The sequence below is a fragment of the Metarhizium brunneum genome, chromosome 1 (assembly GCF_013426205.1).
Source record: "Metarhizium brunneum chromosome 1, complete sequence".
NCBI lineage: Eukaryota > Fungi > Ascomycota > Sordariomycetes > Hypocreales > Clavicipitaceae > Metarhizium > Metarhizium brunneum.
In genome coordinates, this window is record NC_089422.1 from 2,595,215 (window position 1) to 2,614,606 (window position 19,392).

At 50.4% G+C, this 19,392-nt stretch overlaps 4 protein-coding genes across 4 annotated transcripts; 1 reads left to right on the top strand and 3 right to left on the bottom strand.

The window, feature by feature from the left end:
* Positions 1-399: 399 nt before the first annotated feature.
* Positions 400-2,610, top strand: Gpd2_0 (Glycerol-3-phosphate dehydrogenase; the record flags this gene model as incomplete). The annotated part of the gene is made up of 1 exon (XM_014694226.1): positions 400-2,610. The coding sequence occupies one exon, from the start codon at positions 400-402 to the stop codon at positions 2,608-2,610; it is 2,211 nt and encodes a 736-aa protein (XP_014549712.1).
* Positions 2,611-4,671: 2,061 nt separating this feature from the next.
* G6M90_00g007970 (uncharacterized protein) lies at positions 4,672-5,481 on the bottom strand (the record flags this gene model as incomplete). The annotated part of the gene is made up of 1 exon (XM_014694225.1): positions 4,672-5,481. One exon carries the CDS (start codon positions 5,479-5,481, stop codon positions 4,672-4,674), a length of 810 nt encoding a protein of 269 aa, XP_014549711.1.
* A 5,649-nt stretch (positions 5,482-11,130) lies between these two features.
* On the bottom strand, positions 11,131-14,421 carry ULP1 (Ubiquitin-like-specific protease 1; the record flags this gene model as incomplete). Its single annotated transcript, XM_066129640.1, has 4 exons — positions 11,131-13,424; positions 13,486-13,588; positions 13,648-14,113; positions 14,201-14,421. The coding sequence occupies 4 exons, from the start codon at positions 14,419-14,421 to the stop codon at positions 11,131-11,133; spliced, it is 3,084 nt and encodes a 1,027-aa protein (XP_065986047.1).
* Positions 14,422-15,785: 1,364 nt separating this feature from the next.
* G6M90_00g007990 (uncharacterized protein) lies at positions 15,786-17,980 on the bottom strand (the record flags this gene model as incomplete). Its single annotated transcript, XM_014694223.1, has 4 exons — positions 15,786-16,751; positions 16,852-17,145; positions 17,215-17,837; positions 17,932-17,980. 4 exons carry the CDS (start codon positions 17,978-17,980, stop codon positions 15,786-15,788), a joined length of 1,932 nt encoding a protein of 643 aa, XP_014549709.1.
* Positions 17,981-19,392: the final 1,412 nt, after the last annotated feature.

The window sequence follows — 19,392 nt, forward strand, 5'->3', positions numbered from 1 at the left end:
TTGACAATACCCGAGGCAGATGAACACATGTCGTATCACCTGGAATGGACCTCCATAAGTAGAAGCGACACGGCCCCAATACCCCAATTCAATTGATCCGAGACCGAGTTCATCCTCCTGGAGACAGCTGGCAGCGTTGAAGTCGATGGTCACCGTCACGAAGTGAAGCACAGCTTTAGCAATAACCTCTGTTCACGCGCCGCATACGAGTCAAACGAAAACCAATGCTTGAATATCTACAGTCAGCGGCTTTCTCAACTTTGAAGCCCACCCGGATCACCAGTTCGTTTCCACCGCCGCCGCCACGTAACTTCACATTCAACTCGGGGCAGCCCTAGAGCTTGCGTTGTAATATTGATTCGACCACCACATCCTTGGCCGGAATAGGCACTCTCAATTATGTCATCTGCTGCTAGTCGTGCCATTAGGCGGCTTATTGTTTCCGGCGTATTTGTAGCTGGTGGAGGAGCCCTGATATACAGCTACAGACCTCGAAATATTCCGGGCTCCTCCTCTGCCGCTGTTCCGCCGCCTACTTACGGTCCAGATGGATCCTTTACCAGGCCACGGTTCCCGAGCATCAAGCCACGACGTGAACAATTGGCAGACTTGCGTCGAAGTGCCGAACTGGATTCTGGGAACGAATACGATATGCTGATTATTGGAGGAGGAGCTACAGGTGCCGGCGTAGCGCTTGATGCTGCAACTCGCGGCATGAGAGTGGCCCTCGTCGAACGAGATGATTTCAGCAGTGGGACCAGTAGCAAGAGTACCAAACTTGTCCATGGAGGTGTTCGCTACCTCGAAAAAGCAGTGTGGAATCTTGACTATAACCAGTATCAACTTGTCAGGGAAGCGCTCAAAGAAAGGAAGTATTTCTTGCAAACCGCTCCGCACCTGAGCATGTGGCTACCCATTATGCTGCCTCTTGATAAGTGGTGGAAAGCGCCTTACTATTGGGCGGGCACCAAGTTTTACGACTTCTTGGCCGGCAGCGAAGGAATTGAAAGCTCCTATTTCTTGACTCGTAGCAAAGCTCTCGAGGCATTCCCTATGCTGAAGCAGACGAATTTGGTTGGGGCACTAGTCTATTACGATGGAGCACATAACGACTCGCGGATGAATGTTTCAATTGCCATAACTGCAGCTCTCTATGGCGCGACGGTTGCCAACCATGCTCAAGTCACCGGCCTCATCAAAGATGATCATGGACGTCTTTGCGGAGCTGAGGTTAAGGATCTCATCGCCGCTCAAGACGGCGGACCGGTGCAAGAGTTTACAGTGCGAGCGAAGTGCATAGTCAATTGTACCGGCCCATTCACCGACTCGATAAGAAAGATGGATGACCAAGGGTGCAAGGAAATTGTTTCCCCCTCATCTGGCGTACACGTCATTCTTCCCGGCTACTACAGCCCTGGAAAAATGGGACTTCTTGATCCTTCGACATCTGATGGCCGTGTTATCTTCTTTCTCCCATGGCAAGGGAATACCATCGCAGGTACTACTGATTCACCAGCTCCAATTTCATCCACTCCGCTACCGGATGAGGAGTCTATCAAGTGGATACTTGGAGAAATCAGCCAGTATCTGTCTCCGGAGATTAATGTGCGCCGAGGGGATGTGTTGGCGGCCTGGTCTGGAATCCGGCCGTTGGTCAAAGATCCAAAGGCCAAGAACACAGAGTCTCTGGTACGCAACCATCTTGTTGACATATCCCCGTCCGGTCTCTTGACTTGTGCTGGTGGGAAGTGGACTACTTATCGCCAAATGGCAGAGGACTGTGTCGACGCTGCCATTAAAGAGTTTCAACTTAGTCCTAGTCCTGTCATCAACGCACCACGCGTCAGTGGCACTGAAGTGATCGACGATGGTGCTATTTTGGATGGCTCCTGTCAGACTCACAAGGTTCGCTTAATAGGCGCCCATGGTTTTAGCAAAACACTTTTCATACCAATTATCCAGCATTTTGGCGTTGAGACGGAGGTAGCCAAGCATTTGACAGAAAGCTATGGCGATCGGGCCTGGATTGTTGCGGGACTGTGTGGGCTGACTGGCCAGAGATTCCCGGCTCGAGGAGAGCGTCTATCACGCTTGTATCCATTTGTTGACGGTGAGGTTCGTTATGCAGTAAGGCATGAGTTTGCCCAGACAGCTGTTGACGTTTTGGCACGCCGAACCCGGCTTGCTTTCTTGAATGCGCAGGCAGCTCTGGAGGCGCTCCCTGGCGTAATTGATATCATGACCGAGGAGCTTGGCTGGGATTGTCAGCGCCAAGATCTTGAATGGAAAGATAGTAAGCATGTTCCCCTCCTCTCCCTGTCCCTTGATCGGATGCGTGGCCCCGTCGGCACTGCAGTCCGTAAAATGACCAAAATTTTGAAAGAGCAGGGCAGAAAGACCCTGCCTATACACGATAACCATACCTCCTTCAGAAGCGATGCGGTTTGCGCTAACCAAACAATCGTAGCTGTGACTTTTTTGAGATCCATGGGCCTGCCGCAACCAATGCTCTCGGCTTCAAGGAGGCAGGTAGAGAAACGTGAGCTAGATTTTGAAAATTCACTTGAGTGGAACATGTATTCTCGGCACGATAAGCCCGTTGATGATTGACTCGTTAACGGAAACACGCAATGATTGGATTGCCGGAATGCTCTGTCCAGGTGCAGATACTCTTTTTTCTTTCGTTTTTGAACGATTTTGAAGACTCGGGCGCTGAAGATTGAAGTGAAACTTCAGACGCAAATGTAAATAACAGGCGCAACCATAGCGATGGAGTGACAATCCTGGGTGGAATATGCTAGCGCTCGCAATACCAGGCTGACTACGAGAATTTGATCTTGATCTGTCGCGGAGTTTGTATGGCATGAGAAAGACGCATCCGCAGTTTTACTTACTCGCAGATGAGACTGAACTTTGAGAGAAGTGGAGGGACCTCTACAGGCCTTTCCTGGAAACTCTTATATTTTCTCTCACCTAGGCGCTTTTGATCTTGTGTAGTCATGTTGTGTGTAATAATCCGGGTGCAACCGAGACGGGTACATGCTTACGGGAAGGGGGTTGGCTCTGATTGAGACCACGTACTTCGGCTCTTTGGCGTGTTGTGCTCCGGGTTTTACATCTACACACACAACAGGCTGGACGCAGTGTAATTGCGTGGAGCAGGCATAAATCGTCTCTCCCAAGAGCTTGTATCCCATGTGTGCACACCGTTGAAATCTTCCACTTACCTCCAAGTTTGCCACGGCCACGACAGCATCAACAAGGTACAAATATCACGGGTGCTCAGAAAGCAAAATGAGGCGCACCGCAAAACCCGTCAAAACGCGGTTGCTGGCGCCCAATCCCAGATGAAAGTCTATTTTCGCTCCCACATTCTTATTCATGTTCAAAAGCACAAGGGGGCAAGAACAAAAGGGTCAAAGACTGTGGGGTGCGACATGGGCCGAGTCGCCAGGCCACGGTACTACGAATCGCCCGCCAGCAAACAGTATGGGCCTCACTACCGGGGTTCAAGAGGCAGAGGGCATTTGAAAAGACAGAAACGCGGTATATTAAAAGGTAGGAACGAATATCCCTAAACGACAGTTGGGCTGCAAGTGGAATAACATCTATACACTGACACCCAGCGAGGATATCTAGGCATCTTCTGACAGAGCAGTGTAGACTTTGCAATGCTTGGACGATGTGCCTGATGGTACGAGAGGATGGTATCCAGGAATTTCAAATGATCGTGGCCTAAAATTATGGTATCTCGATTCGAGTGATGTTCCCACGTGTTGCGAGATTGCCTGCAAGCCATAGGCCAGTTCTCGTGAATAAGCTTGTGGGCGGGAGAGATTTGATGGATTATGTATAGACTTTCTTCGCCACAAGGTAAGTAAGTAGAGATGGCTCGAGGATAATGTGACCTACGACCAACGCGCTCCCATCTGGCATGAAGACGACGGGGAAGAGTCGACTCACTCACTACACCTGCCAGCATGATATCGGATTGCAAGCCAGGACATCTGGGAAGGTGGTTCATTCCTGGGTGCCATGACTTTCAAGCAACAAGAATTTACACGGCAAGTTTAGAACATCCATGAATCATCGTGTATCATTATCTCTTATAGTAAACGACAACTCACCCTGGTAACAATAAAACAATCAAGAATTCCCCAGTGTGTACACTACCCCAAGTTAAACTCCGTGGTATACTATGCCTCTCTATGATGCTTAAATCTCCGTATATGTAACTCCGTTGTTATGATGAAACGCTAACGCTAATGATGATTGACGTCGTCCTTCGATCCAGGACCTAGTTGGTCCCTGCTCGAGTCAAAACCGAAACTCCCGGCTCTAATACATTGGTGTGATGTGTACACGAAAAGAAAAAAAAAAATCAAAGCATCCATACATATGGATAGGAAGTTGAATCCGTTGCTCAGGTTCTCGTGACATTCCCTTGACTTAACATTGAATGCATTGACAAGGTAATCGACCAAGAGCATTCGGAACTGTTGTTAAAACAGTGGCGGCCAGCAATTTCGTTTGTATGAGTTTTCATCAAGGCAACGACCAGTGACGAACAATTGTATTGGGAGGCCAATATATGAAACATTCCGTCATTTGGTGATGCTATTGTGAAATGGCTCGAAGCGAAAAGAAGCGGCGTTTGCCAATATAGCTCCTTCAAGGGTGGCCGTGACTTGGTTCCCCAAGAGCCGCGTCATAATCAGAAGATGAGGATGTTGGGGTTGACCGACGACTAGAGGCTTTTCGACTAAATCCCAATTTTTCGCCAACCTTTTTCCAACCTTTATTATGCGCGGCCATGGCACGTTGAAACCCGCCCGGAGAGGAGTTGAATGTGTACTCTGAAGTCGGAGGAGTAGTCGGAGGGGTCATGGGTTCCGGCCCGGATGGTGAATTGCTATCGCTATCATCGGTAAGACTGTCAAAGTCGGCTGAATGAGGAGAAGCTACTGAACGTCGGGGTTGATCGGGGTGTTGAGCAGTGTTTTGAGACCGGCGGCGTTGCTGGTGGTGGTGGTGGCTACTGTCGTCATTCTGGCCCATGAAATGAAGAGGGGCGACAGACTGCAAGAACGGAACCAAAAGGGAATCATTCATAAGTTCGTAAATGATTCGACCAGCCTCTTCCAATTCTGCGGGATGCGGAGCAGACGGACCGCTAGGCAGACTTAGGAGACGATCTCTGACGCGGGCCGGAATGTTCACCTCCCTAGGTGCACAGGGAACAATATACACTTCCATGAGTTTGTCCCACAAACCACACACACGTGCATTGCTTTCCTGAGATGGAGGGTTTTCTGCGGCAAGTTGGTCGTAGAACGCAGCATATCGCTGTGAGTCAAGAGTGAACTCAAGCGTCTCCATGCAATGGTTTTGTGAAAGATATGCCATGAAAGCGCTCAACGTCCAGGGGGGTGGGGAGACGTCGAGCAAAATCTCAGTCAAGGTTGGAGGTCTCGTTGCCATCTCGATGGGTTGAGGCGATGGCGAAGGTGACATAAATATGCCGCTAACGTGGCGGGAAGACGTAGGACTGAAAGAACAGCAATCCTCAAACGCAGATAAAGGCGGGGAAATGTGTTCTTCTCGTATCGGTATCGTTAGATAGACTGGAGATGTTCGCCGTAACCTGGGTTTGACCATGTCTACTCAGCACTCGGATGAGTACGATGAAGCCTACCCGCTGGGTGATGGCAGACAAGAGATGGCACAGCCGACCGGAGTAAAGTGTCGAGCCGAACGGATAGTATCGTCGGGAAACTGGCCGGACGTGGGCGCAACAGATAGCTGGTTGGGTATCCCAGCTAATGCCCTGCAATTTCGGGCTCTGTGTTGTTGCAACCTTGTAAAGCTTGTCGACCAAGAGAAGAAGGAAAGTAAAGGGAGATTGAAAAAAAAAAAAAAAAAAAAAGTCTTCCCCTGCAACACAGACCAAGCCTCGGAGGTATTCAGCGCGGTGAAACTGCGTCGTTTGAAGATGCAACAAATTCCCCCTTCTGTGTAATATCGGGATTCGCTGGAAGAATTCCAGCTGCTGGCGTGGGCCAATATATGTGAAGCAGATGACAAAGGTGGCTGGGAGAACTCCAGTCAAGATGAAACCTGTAGTCAGACATGCATTAAGTCCAGCTGCAAAGGAACAGTCCGTGGGCGCACAAAATGTTGCCAATAGTGTAAACTCGAAAGGACAGCGCGCAGATCCGGGAGTCTATGCGAACGGCAGTTTGGCTAGGCACCGAATAAGAGCTTCAAGGTCTAGTATGATTGGTGTCGACGGGAAGTTCGCGTGATGCCGGGTGTCGTAGTTAAACTGGTGGAGCCGTAGCAGGCAGAGAGGGGATACCCCGGGAGTTTTTGATTACCGCTAAACACTGATGACGACGCTGCGCTTCAAGTTCCCCGTTTGATACACGTGGGACAAAGGGTGCTGGTTTATCGACGCTGTCGCGATGTAGCCGACGGGGTTTTATGGTGCAAAAGGTTGGCAGAGTGCAGGCTGAGGCGAGGGCCCGGGTTGGAACGCGGCCGAGATGGACAGTCGAGAATGGAGCAGGAAGGGGAACGATAAACGTTCAGCAACGGGCTTGGGATACCGAGGAGGGTAAAAACAAGGAAGAGACCAGGACGAGCGGCTAGAATGGGGGTTGCGATGTGTATGTATTATGTATGTATGTATGTAGTATGTAGGGCGACGGAGGTGAGGAGTCGGTGGGGGGTGGATGATGATGAGTAACAGAGAGACAACTGATGATGGCAGATGTTCAGTCGTGTACATATTGTACATGTCCATAATGCACCAGCACAGGACCATGTCCGACAGGAGTGGCGACGGCGAAGGAGCAGGGGATCTAAGGCGCCGGCGGGCAGCCGGCAGTGGAGGATGGCAGAGAGGATGGCCCTTGGACGAGGTGGGGCGGGGTGGCACCTGGAGGGGGCAGGCATCGCGAGAACAGGCCGTCCAAGCCAACCAAGCCTGCCAAGCCCTTGCTTGTGCGTGCCACCAGCCCGCGCTAGGAACAAGCACCTGGGCAGGGAGGCAGGGAAAGACAGCAGAGAAGGCAGGGAGGGCTGTGGACTGCTGTGGGCTGGAGAGAATCACCAGTCAAGTCTGGTCTGGTCTGGTTGGCGACGGCATGGAACCTTGGAACTTTGGAAGGCATCAAGGCAAACAGCACTGCCCACCGCCCACTGCCCATGCACGAACCGCTTGTATACTGGAGCCTTGCAGGCGAGGCCATGCGTTCATGCCTGCCCAGGTACCAAGGTACTTGAGCACGTTCCTGGTTGTTATTGACATGCATGTATGGAGTACTTGGGCCTGGTGGCTCGTCCTCTTTCATCAAACGCTGCCGGCGGCCACCTTGGCCCAGCGACAGGCTCTCGAGCCCTCAATTCTCGTCATGCACGCCACCGCAGTTGCAACCACGATTGAACGGCCGGCAAGGGGCGTGTGTGTGGTGCGTGTCTAGGGGCAACAAGGGCGAAGGCGCGGGGGGGGTTCTGAAACGTGAAGTTTTGTTTGCTGGGTTCAACATTGAAGCTTCCGGGACGAGGACCGACTTTGCATTCCATGATGTGAACCCCCTCCCGTACGAGTGAGCACACTGGCCCCAAGCTGTATGGAAGTTAAGTACTCCTCCGTATGGAGAATGGAGAAGAGCCTGCATTCAAGAGTTACATCCCGCCACCTGAGAGCATGATCATCGTAAGATGTAAAACCCATGTGCATGTGACCTTTTCCAACTGGCATCAGTTGGTTGATAGAAATTGCTAGTGTCCGAGGCATACGGAGTACTCCGTACATATAGCTGTGTCGTACAGATCTGGCATCACACAGCCTTTTCAACCTAGATGACTAGCCCCAAGTAGAGATTCCGTTTCAATGTTTCGCAAACTCGAGCGAGAAACACGCATGTAATACGTGAATGGCCAGCCTATGGTTCATAAAACTGGCGGGCAGAGGGCACAAAGGTACCTATTTATTGTACTTATTTCATCTTGCGCATCTTGTGTGACGTTTTCCGTTCTTCGCGCCCGCTCCATTGACGGCAAATTGACGGCAGCGGCCTCGTTGGCAGCTACTCTTTTTGAAGATTTACACGTGGCCAACGGCATTTGGGACTCTGTTCAAGCCAATATACTTGCGGTAATTGCATGCACACTGTCATCCAACTCGACAAACGACTCACGCAATCAAGCAAGCTAAGCAGGCAGAGAGGATTGAACCTGACTGACATGGGCCTTACTCGCCAGTGGATTTACTGCCCCGCTTCCCCCGACGTTTGCCTGTTTCAAAGATGCTCAAGTGATTTTTTTGCAGGTCGTCATTACGCGCTAGAATGGCGCTAGAAACCAGTTCCCAAGTGGATGCTGGCAAGGACACGGTCGCTTGCTGTTGTTATGTATTTTTGTACAATGCAGCACAACATATGACTAGTACCAAGAGACTAAAGGAAGGGGGGGAAGTCCTCGACTCCGTTAGCTCCGTATTTGGTCGTCTGCCATCCAGTCATGTCTAGGTTTGCTATTTTAATATGGGGCAGAAGCTTCTCTGGAAGAGGCGCGCGGGTCACACTGAGGCAAGTGGCATCATTCAAGTAAGGTGATTGGCCTTTGACGTACTCCGCACGGAGTACATATGTACTTGCTGAAAATCGCGTCTGGCTTCCTGTCCATTCCAGTCGAATGACGAGGAGGCCGATTTGGCATGGCATGGGGCTGGCCGCGCCGGCAAGGTCGTAGAACCACAGCCCTGTCTCGCTCACGGCCAAAACGCCGCGAGAAAACTTGCCGAGTTTTCGCAATCTCAGGTGTTGAGATTACTTTACTTGGACTGTTTGACAGCGCTGAAACATTGAAACATTGGGTGAGGCCCCTCCTTTTTATTTGGTTTTACTAGTAATTTACATATTTATTAGGGCGGCGTCTACCTGCATCTTGACTGCTGCGTACTTGAGAGTAAATTATGCATATTCACATGAACTTTGAGTGAAAACTATCGACCAATACATTCAAGAAACTCACGCTGGAGGACTGTCGACAGCCTCTCCCGCTCCCAGCTTCCTCGATGCCGCAAACAAGCCCCCCTTCCCCCAAGTGTGGGAAAGGTTGCTCGCCAATGAATGAATGCCTTTGGACGGAAACCATGGTCTGATAACTACCTACTAGGTAGTGATCTTCCCGAGCATGGTTTTCTGCAACCCTGGCGTCACATCGCCACACTCTCGTAGTTCACTTACTAGTCGTCCTGGATTTATGCAGTGGCAAAAGGGCAAAAGAGACAGTCACACAACGTGAATGTGAATGATCACGATTACCGCATCATTTAAGCTAGACATGGTGCTACGGCTTGACGAGTGCGTGCAGCAAGCTGCTACGCTCGTCCGTTCGGGGCATGGCATGACATTATGACATTACAATGCCTGCCACGCCTCCGCTACCTACTTTACAGTTTCTTTGCCTCGCCGGAAGTCTAGTCGATCTATTGCAGATCTGCATGGGCTACTGGTGCGGTATTGCAAGGAAGGGAACTTTGTCAATTCTGTTGCCTCCCACAAGCTTCAAATCCCCAGACCATCGACATGAGCTAAGGGACAGAGCCCGGCCGAGAGACTGAATGTCCGTTGCACGTAGCGCCAGGTCCGGCATGCGGCCGAGTAACGGTCCACGTTCTCTCTCTCATTTGAGCAAGCGGAGTAACAAGCTCCAGTTGGAGTGCAACACCAGACTGAATCCTCTGGCTTCTTCTCATCTCATGGCCTCCGGCCGTTGCACTAGACTAGCAACTTGCGAAGTCGATCCTGGACTCATGTCCATGTCCGTCCGGAGTACATAAGGTACCTTAGGTACGGAGTAGGTACATATACAGCCCAGGGTAATTGCGCTAGTATTTGCACCGATACATGTCGCGCCCAATTTTAATTTTTTTGTTTTTTTTTTGGACGAAAAAAAAAAAAAAAAAAAAACCTCGTGTGCATTTTCCCCTCTCTGATACCCCTAGGGCCCTAGCAGACAGCTGAGATGGACGGACTATCGAGTCATCGGAGCATCTCGCGCATGCACAATGCGACTCATGTTCACCTTCGCCTTGGTCCTTCGTACAGCGCTGGGCTCGTATGAATTGATCTGAATTTTCAACGCCGGTCGGCAACACCGCGATGCAGCCGCAACGCCTCGACAGGTTTCCTAGCAAAACTTCCAACCAGCTGATTTTCTAGAACCCTTCCCGCCTTGGCTGCCCTGGGCGTATGACTAGGTTTTGCCAGGTTTTTCACAGGGCTCCGGGACCAGGGTGTTTTCAATCTTCGTCCAATCTCCACTCTGGACGGCCATGCCGACGCACACGCGGAGATCGGCCGACAATGGAGCGCCAGGCCCAAGAACCGAGAGCCACTTGATTCGATCGGGAAGCCTTCCCCCCTTTTTATAGCCTTCCGGTGCGAGATGCGCCGAACGTACAATGCATGTATAAACCGTAGTCATACGTTGCATGCCGGTTGAGCTACGATAACTGGGACAAGACCAAGACTCCCAGAACAAGCTGTACTGATAGAATCAACACAACACCTCCTCTCCGCATCGGCTGATTCCCAAGTAATACATCAACACATCCCCTCCCTGTTAAACTTCAACATAGCCATGCTCGGATCGGATGGGACCCATTTAAAATGCTGCGGCTTGCGTCGGACGCGTCGAAATCGGAACAAACACCAAAAAGTATTGACTGTTTATTGAGTAGCACGCGGCGTCCTCTCCTCGGCAATGAGAGAAATTTTCTGCGCCATTCCAATCGCCATAAGCAGACAAGTCAATCATGCCACCAGAGCTGCTCTGCATTCGATTGTATTTCATTTCCTGTCTTTGATCGCCCAGTCACGAAAAAGCAACAGGTGGAAACATCAAACTTCAATTTTGGTTGCTTTTATTCATTTAGGCAACTGAAAGCCACCTAGCCACTTCGGGTATCTAATTATGCAAAACTCCTCCCGAACACCGTGCCATACATGCGGTTGCACAAAAAAAAGTAGCGAAGGACACAGAATAGAAAGGCCTCATAATAAATGTTGAGAACAAGAGGAGGCAGACAGAACATAATGATGTAAGGGAGGAAAGACATTAGTAAACACGAAGGTCGAACTCTCCCGTGAAACCCCCGTTCAAAAGCATACTGGCCAGTCTGAGACGTTGCTGTGGCATGTCTTCTGTAGTATAGGTGTCAATTGGATTCAGGCCCAATGCAACGCACATCCCATTGGTGATGGTGTGTACACCGCAGTCGTACCCATTGGTTTGTACTGGTGCTTCGTGTTGTGTCACCTTCCACTCATCTTCCACAAAGGTCTCCGCCAGAATGTATTTGAGCCACCCTAAACCCAAACTAATGTATGTTTGTGAACCTCGTGGGTTCAAGGAATCCATATGTGCTATCGTCTTTTTGCTTGGCCGAATGACGAGGAGCGTCCAGTGTGAGCTCTCGCAAATGGGGAGAAGCAGGGTATCCACATGGAGGAAGTTCTTCTTTTCCACTCCATGGCGTCGGAGAGTTCTTTCGGATTTGGTGAATCCGTTCTCCCGCAAAAATTTAAAGAAGAAGGAGGACATCGCAAGACACTTGCGGGTGCTCTTCTTGACATCCTTAATGCCAGCAGCCGAATTAATGGATTGGTCCAGCCAATTGAGACAGCCATTGACGATTTCATCGTTAAGCCACTCTGTAGCTTTCACGACTTTGGCGAAGTCGTGTCGTCTGAGATCAATGCCGTCTCCTGTTTTTGCCAGCGTAGTTCGAGGTGATTTGCGGAGAGTTTCTTGAGCCCGCTCTTGCCAGTGGTCACTGAGTGGTGATACGAGAGGCTGCTCTGGAGCTCGAAGACCCCCTGTTCTGGCGAGCTTTTCTTCAAGTTCTTGACGGGCGCGCTCCTCGGCATACTTCCTGGCGTCTTCTGCTGCTTGCTGGGCGACCTGTTCTTTCTTAATGGCAATGCCAGCCCTGGTGTCGTCGCTGATGGCTAGTGACTCGATGGACGAAACTGACAGCATTCTCTCGATCGCTAGCGAGGGATCAATAGCGTCATTGGCGGGCGGCTTATGCTTCGATATTTTAGCCCCATGAAAAATTGAATTGACATGTCGATTTGTTTGTTGAGCCCGGAGATATTCCCATTCATCTACATCCAATTTATCATCGGCAGGCCCCGACTGTCCAAGCTTAATATTACCAATGAAAACTGGATCAGTAGCGCGATCAGAGCTGGGAAGCAGTCTGCGGATGTCCAGTCCCAGATGCGTTCGTTGCCGAGGAGTGATAGTGCCTTCGGTAAAACGCACGGCCTTTGGGGCGCGTGTCATGGTGAGCCGCTTCGGTGCTTTGCGGTCCTTCAAAATAGATCTTACAACTCCGACATGGGCTGTTGTGAGTGGCTTCTTTCCGATGAAATCTGTGCTGTAGTCGTTTTCTATGTTGCGGTGATCGTCGCTTGGTCCGCAGTACTTCGTCTGGAATTCCTCCGGTGTGAGACGAGATATCTCGGCCGCAAAAAATTTAGCTCTCAAGCGGTCAGTCTTGGTTGAACCCCTTTTGGAGATGCGAGGAGGTGGTTCAACGCTTAGCGAAGGCAAAGGGGGAACTTCAGGCTCGACTAAGCCGACATCGTGAAACTCTGAGTCAGCCTCGGGGAAGGCTCCGGGGAGGACTGGGCAGGCGTAGTCTGGGTCCACTCGTTGAGGAGGCGGGAAATACTCTAGAAGTCGTTCGTGAAATTGTTCAGACTGCACATAACTTGGCAGGACGATGTTGTGCTGAACTGCTGCCATGTCGAGGACCACTCGATCAATCATGTCGGCTGGCATAGGATAATTCACCAATTCGTCGCTCAGTTCAAGAATGGATTTCAACACAACAAAAAGGCTTGGGTCGGATAGAAACCTCCTGATTCGTGCCGCTGTCTCCAGCGTTTCTGATGAGGGAGAGTTTGGCCAAACCGTTGGTGCTCTATGGTGCTTATTCTTCATCTTGATGAAACTGCCAATTTCATAGACAGTGTTCAAATAAGTCATCATCGACCGCCATGAGTAGAACCAGAATCTGCAGAGATCCACGCCATCGCATCCTGAGCTGAGCGCGTTGAGATCATCAGCGTTATCCGCCAAGACCGGTAAGAGTGGTTTGAGGAGTTTGTTCATCTCTGCACGCGACGGATGAGCAAGGAGGATAGAGCTGGCTTTGTCAAAGCAATGACGGAAGTGGCTGTAGCGGGAAAGCAGTGAGTGAAGGCCATCTCGATCCAACCACTGGAAGTCAGATTTCTCAGAAGTGAGCTTGACGCGCTTCTTGGCGACATCGAGACCGGATGGATCTTTGATCTGAATATAGGAACGAGACTCGGACACTTCGTAGGCTTGATTATACACTGGTTCAGATGTCAGCGTCATGTATCAAGCCAAAGCAGGCAACGAAAACGAGGTACGTACAAAGTCGGCTGAATATACCGGTCAGATCTGAGAAGGTGGACAAGATGTTGGTCATCATCCCGGTGATGAGTTCTGGAAGAGGTTTTGCGTGGGACATGTGCGCCTGGAGCGGGAGAGAGTAAGTGTAAGTTTATGTCGAACCTGTGTTTGGAATACACTTACCTGGATTTCTTCCTGGAACTTGGACTCGGACTCCGGGAAAAACCCTGTGCGAGAGATAGAAATAGATGATGGAGGATTGGTATGAGTCGAGTTTTGAATGGCAGCAACCAGATCAACCTCGAGGTCTTCAGCGCGACGTTTGTTTGTACGAATTCCATTGATTTCAACAAATACTGTATTCGGGTGCTCGGGGGGGCGAAGAGCTCGTGGTGCAGGACTTGGCTCTTGGGGTGCCCGCTGTCTATGCAGAGAAGACAACGCAAAACAAATATCTTTTTGTCTAGGATCGGATGGTTCAAGTCGAGGATAGATAGTATCGGCCAGGAATCTTTGTCTGGGAAAGGATCGTGGGTTTCGGTACGAGTGTGGAGGATTAGCGTTGGCCTTTGGGCTTCGTTCGGTCCGAATGCGTTCAACCGGGGGGTAATGTCTCTTTAGCTTGGGGAATCGAGGCAACCAAGGACGTCTAATATTACGCGGGCGGTCAGCACGAATAAATTTTCGTTCAAAAAGCAAGCAAACAGGGAGTATCTTTTTTTCGTGATCAACAAACGAAGCATCAGAATTAGCAAAAGAGCTCGAAGGGGTATCGGCAGCGGTCTCGGAAGCTTCTGCATCGTCCACGGTGCTTTCCGAATAAACGAGTGGCAAGAGATTCGCGGGGGCGCCCGAAGAACCGTCTGGGGAGCCGTTGATGAACCAAGAAACGGGCGGGAATATCAGGGAAGGAAGTGACGAGAGGGAGGAGAGCCAGCCTTGCTGGGACCCGGACATTTTGTCTTGGTGACAGCGTCAAGCTTGGATGACGAGATATGAAATTCGATGCTTTGAACCTGCCTAAGAAAGCCGGGGCAGTCGTGATGGCGAGAGGACGATCAAGCGAAGACGGTTCGAAGCAATACGATAGTTGTAGTAGTAGCGGTCGCAAGCGACGATAGCAATCGAAAAAGTAAAGCGCGGGTGAGCTATAAAGCAAAAGTAAAAGAAGTAGTTCCTACCGAAGCAGTGATGAAAATTCGCAAGAGAAGATGAAAATGGAGAGATCAAAAGCTCGAGTGGAAGTCGCGTTAGGAGCTTGCTATACGACGTGGACGAGCTGTTGCGTCGCGAGCGCGTTGTTATTGAGTGGCGCGTGGACGAAAGTTAAAATGAGGCCGTAACCGAGCTGCAGGCGAGAGAGTTCAAGAAAAGGGCAAGTCTAAGCGAGGCGCTGGCGTTGGGGCGCGCAGCTTCGCTGGGAGGGCCAGTGACCAACTTGAAGCTGTCCAAAATGCCTTGTTGGATAGAGGATTTGCTGGGCTTAGTGGGTGTGGTTTGTCCCTGGAAGAACCTCGGGGCGATGGGTTAAGGACTAAGCTGGACCAGACTGCATGCAGACTTCATGTCCACATTAATGGAAGTTAACCAACCAGTGACAGTGGAAAAGCCAGGCCCTACATAGCGCCTCTGCCCCTCCCAGGTCTGGTGCTGCCCGCGCTGCCCCTCGCACCCTCAGACTCTCTGAACTGTCAATTATTCTGATTGGCAGAAACTGATCCTGAGAAGTCTGCACATGGTAGTTAGCACATCCCGGGGACCAGGTAACTCGAGGTCTGAGATCGATCGTGATGGCAGACACAAATTCCGATTGTGTCCGATGCAACTTGACCGCCAAACCTGTATTATGTATATGAGCAGCAGCTTCGGTCTTCATGTTGGCCTGGCCCATCGGATCCAGTTATGTCTCAGATACTCGAATACGTACTAAGAAGGTATAGAGTAACTTACATGATAAATACTCCGAGTTGAAACCATATTTCACATCTTTGATATCCTCCGTTCGCTTCGGCGTTAAAATTCAGAGCCACTACTATTTGAATACTTTTGAGATAACGACGGGAGGATATGGTCAAACACGATGTTGATCGTAGCGGCATCAATGTATCTATTCTCGCGTGCGAGTCTTCTTTGCGCGGCTCTTTCATCTGAAACCAAAGAGCCGCTGTACCGCAGCAATAAGATTCATGTTCTAATTATCAAGTCTTCAGCTACGCTTAGGGCCGTCCTCCGTCAAATGCTCGTCGTCACCCATGCACCCCTCGCCTTCAACATAGTGAACACCATGATATCGACGTTTGCCACATGAACGATCAATTATCCTACAGTTGGGAAGAACCTGCTACTAGGTTCTTGCTGCAGAATGCCGAGAAGTACTCGTTCAACGCGTTCACCGTTCCACTTCCCTCCACGAGACTCACAATCACGCCAACATAACCATCAGGGCGAACCACCACCACAGCACCTCTTTCTTCGTCCAAGCCCATCTTGGCATGGGCCGAGGCTCTGGAATTGGGCACCCTCCGATCCCATATATCATCGGCGTAAATATGATCCCGATATCGTGCTAGAAGCCGGGGTACATCCTTGGATATTTCAATGCTCGATCGCTTGGCGGCAAATATTGTGCAAATGGTGAAGAACAAGCTGTGTGGGTTGTGTCGCTCATGGTGTGATACCGTGTCGACATCTTTTCTGGCATATGCGCCGTAGAAAGAGCGTTCCGCACCGAGACCATTGGCGAGGTCTTGCAAGGCAGTGTGAGTAACGGCTGGATTTCCGGCAAAGATGAAAATACGGAATGAGCCATTGAGCGGTATCTCCTGCTCCAAATGTACTACATTTGCATCCACCACTCGTGTAACGTCGGAATTGATGAATATATGACCCGTTCGGAGCTTGGTGCCTTCAGGGTGAATAAGAGTCGAGTTGGCCTGATGGTTCACTGACCAATTTACCTCATTCGGCCCATAAGCCACGCCATATCCGCTGGTAAACTCACACGATTCCTTAAACATCTTAACAAAGTCGTCTTCTTCTGCCTCGCCGCGGTTTGCGGGGCATCCCTCAGTGGCTGCCTCTACTTCCTTGGCCGCAGGAGGCCGCTGAGAAAACAACTTTGCATATCTATTATCAAAGTCCAACAGACTTTCCGCGACCCCTTTGCGCTCTATCTCGTAAGTTTTGAGCAGATCGCGGTGTGCAAAGCCTCCTTCGACCGCGTGTATCTTCCAGGCCAGGTTGAGAGCATCCAGAAAGGCGGTGTTCATGCCTTGACCTGCCTTGGGCTGTACGAGTGTTGCCAATGGACTTCGTTAGCGCTTAGCCTTTCTCAGGGCAACATTAGGTATGCCGGTTCCGTATAGGGGAGAGATAGATTGGGCTTACACTATGCGTGTGGCATGCATCACCACCCAGAAATACGCGCTGGTCTAGGCTGTACCTGTCCGAGATTCCTTGCCCAATGGGGTACACTGAATACCATTCGACGCGCTCCCAATCGATCGTATACGGATGCAGGATCTTCTTCGCCGTCTCTTGCACCTCTTCTGACGTAGCTGTCTTTCTTGGATTCCAATCCGGTTCCTCTGAAGACGCGATTTGGATATAGAGTCGAACCATGTTGTCTTCTCTGGGGATGACCATGATGGAACCGTGGTGGCTGTGTATCGTGCATTTCATCTGCCATGACCAGACTAGATTAGCCACACACTAATCACATGTCCACTGAAGAAAATCTCGGTCACGTACCTTTATATCAGGAAAATCTGTCTTGACAACGCCATCCATAACTCCCCATACATGCTGTATAGGATCGATGTGCTTGACTTGGATGTTTAGCAGCCGACGTACGAAGGATCTCGATCCCTCGCCACCAAATAGATATTTAGCCCGGACTGTTTCTGTGGTGGTCCCATCTACATGTTTCAACTCAACACGCACGGGGTGCTCAGGGTTTTCTTGCTCGTCGGACTCGAAGTGGGTAATGGTCCATGGCCGCTGTATCAGCACACCGTTCTTCTCGAGATCATTGATGAAAACATTTTCGATATGTCCTTGGTGTAGCAATGTGGTGAAAGGATAGCGGGCATCAATAAATTTTGGACAACTCGCCCATGTTCCGGTTCGAACAATGTCGTTACCGGACTTGTCTGGGTTCCAAAAGGCAACTTCGTAAACTCGAGCCGGCTTGTGAGCCATGAGCCCCGTCTTCAGTCCCATGTTTCGAAGCAGGTCCAACGACCGAGGCTGGATGCCATCGGCTCGTCCAGTTTTTGTCGGCTCTGGGCGGTCGTCGACATGCTTTACTCGATAGCCCCATCTAGCCAAGCAGGTAGAGAGCATTAGCCCGACTGGGCCAGCTCCCACGATGACTACAATCGTTGGAGTTAGCGTCAGGCATCTTCGCAGACCACGAGACATTTTACGAAAATAGAGAGTGGTCTGGAGCCAAGTCAGAAATCATACCAATGTCATATAATTGAAAAGGTTTTCCCTCGACAGCGGGTTCAGTCATAGTGCCTAGCAGTGAGCTGGAGGGAAAAGCACTTGTACAGGAAGTGATCGGTATTAAAGAAAGGAAGAGAGGGAGGGGCAAGAAATGGTAGTCTAAAGGATAACAGCAACCAGGGTGAGTCAATACAGTCGAAAATTGGGAAATAGACGAATGCCAGGAATGCGAAAGTTGCGTTGTGTCGGGGTGTGATGTCGTAGTAATTGACTCTGTACGCCCGCCTTCAGAAGGAGAGTTTTGGAGACTGTCAGTGACAACTGAAATACTTTGCTATGGTAGAGAGAATGCAGCAGGGGTTTCTAGAGTTGAGTCTGGTAGGTTGAGTAGACCGGAATTGACAGACCGAGGCGTACGAGGTGCAGAGCTGTATTTATGAATGGAGAAGGCGCGGTTCAATGGTGCAGTGGATGTGGGAGTACACGATTTTGGTCAAGAGTGCAGAATACTCCGAACTTCCGATCACATACATGTAATACCAGTTTGCTGGCAAATGCGCAAGCTCCCGACTCCCAACTCCGAAGCTCGGACAGATATTTGACCACGGTAGCAGTGGCACACTGCCCGAGCAAGTTGCAAGGCCGGCGGCACTTTGCTTGAGGAAGTGCCCTAAAGTACTTACTTAGGTACTCAGTAAGTAGATAAAGTAGGGAGGTGCCTAGCTGGTGCCTGGATGCCTACATGTGCTTACATGTACCTGCTCCATGATCCGTACAGATAAAACGGTTGCCGCGCCACTCCCCCGAGAGCACGGATCGGATGGGTTCAGACACGGCACCCAGGGCGGGAATGGCACTTGAACACGGGAGGGATTCAACCAGACACGTTAGACTTTTCAATGTTGAGAAATGGCGGCTTCAGGATGCTGTCATGGACTAGTTCCAGTTGGGCCTGGTGGCAGCAGACAAGAGGAAGCCAGGGCTCCGGTCAACCAATAGAACAGCAGCGGGGGCGGATGCTGTAAATGAACGTGGAGAATGGGTCAACGGTTGGTTGCTAATAGTAGTACATACTTCGTATGTACGTATCACATGTAGCAGGTAGGGCAAGACGCGGGAATAGGAAACGGGAGTCAAAATGGCTTCAGTGACTTCTTGAACTTATAGAGTATTGGCAGCACCAAACAAGCGGCTGCAACGGTAAACTAGAGCTTACAGCCAATAAAAGCAGAACGACACATTCAATACTTCCCCCCCTAGACCTCGCTCAATGCAAGAAGACTGTGCAGCATCCGTCCACCGTTATATGCGCGATCCTCCAGCCCTCGCTATCGAGTTTGTGAGTCTTGGTGGAATCTCAGCATGATGAGTAGTGCACGTGGAGCCTTCACTTTACAATGATGCGTTTCCGGGGTTGTTCTCCTGCTCATCACCGTCTTGTCATATCCCAACTGCAGATTGAATGCAAAAGTACTTTTC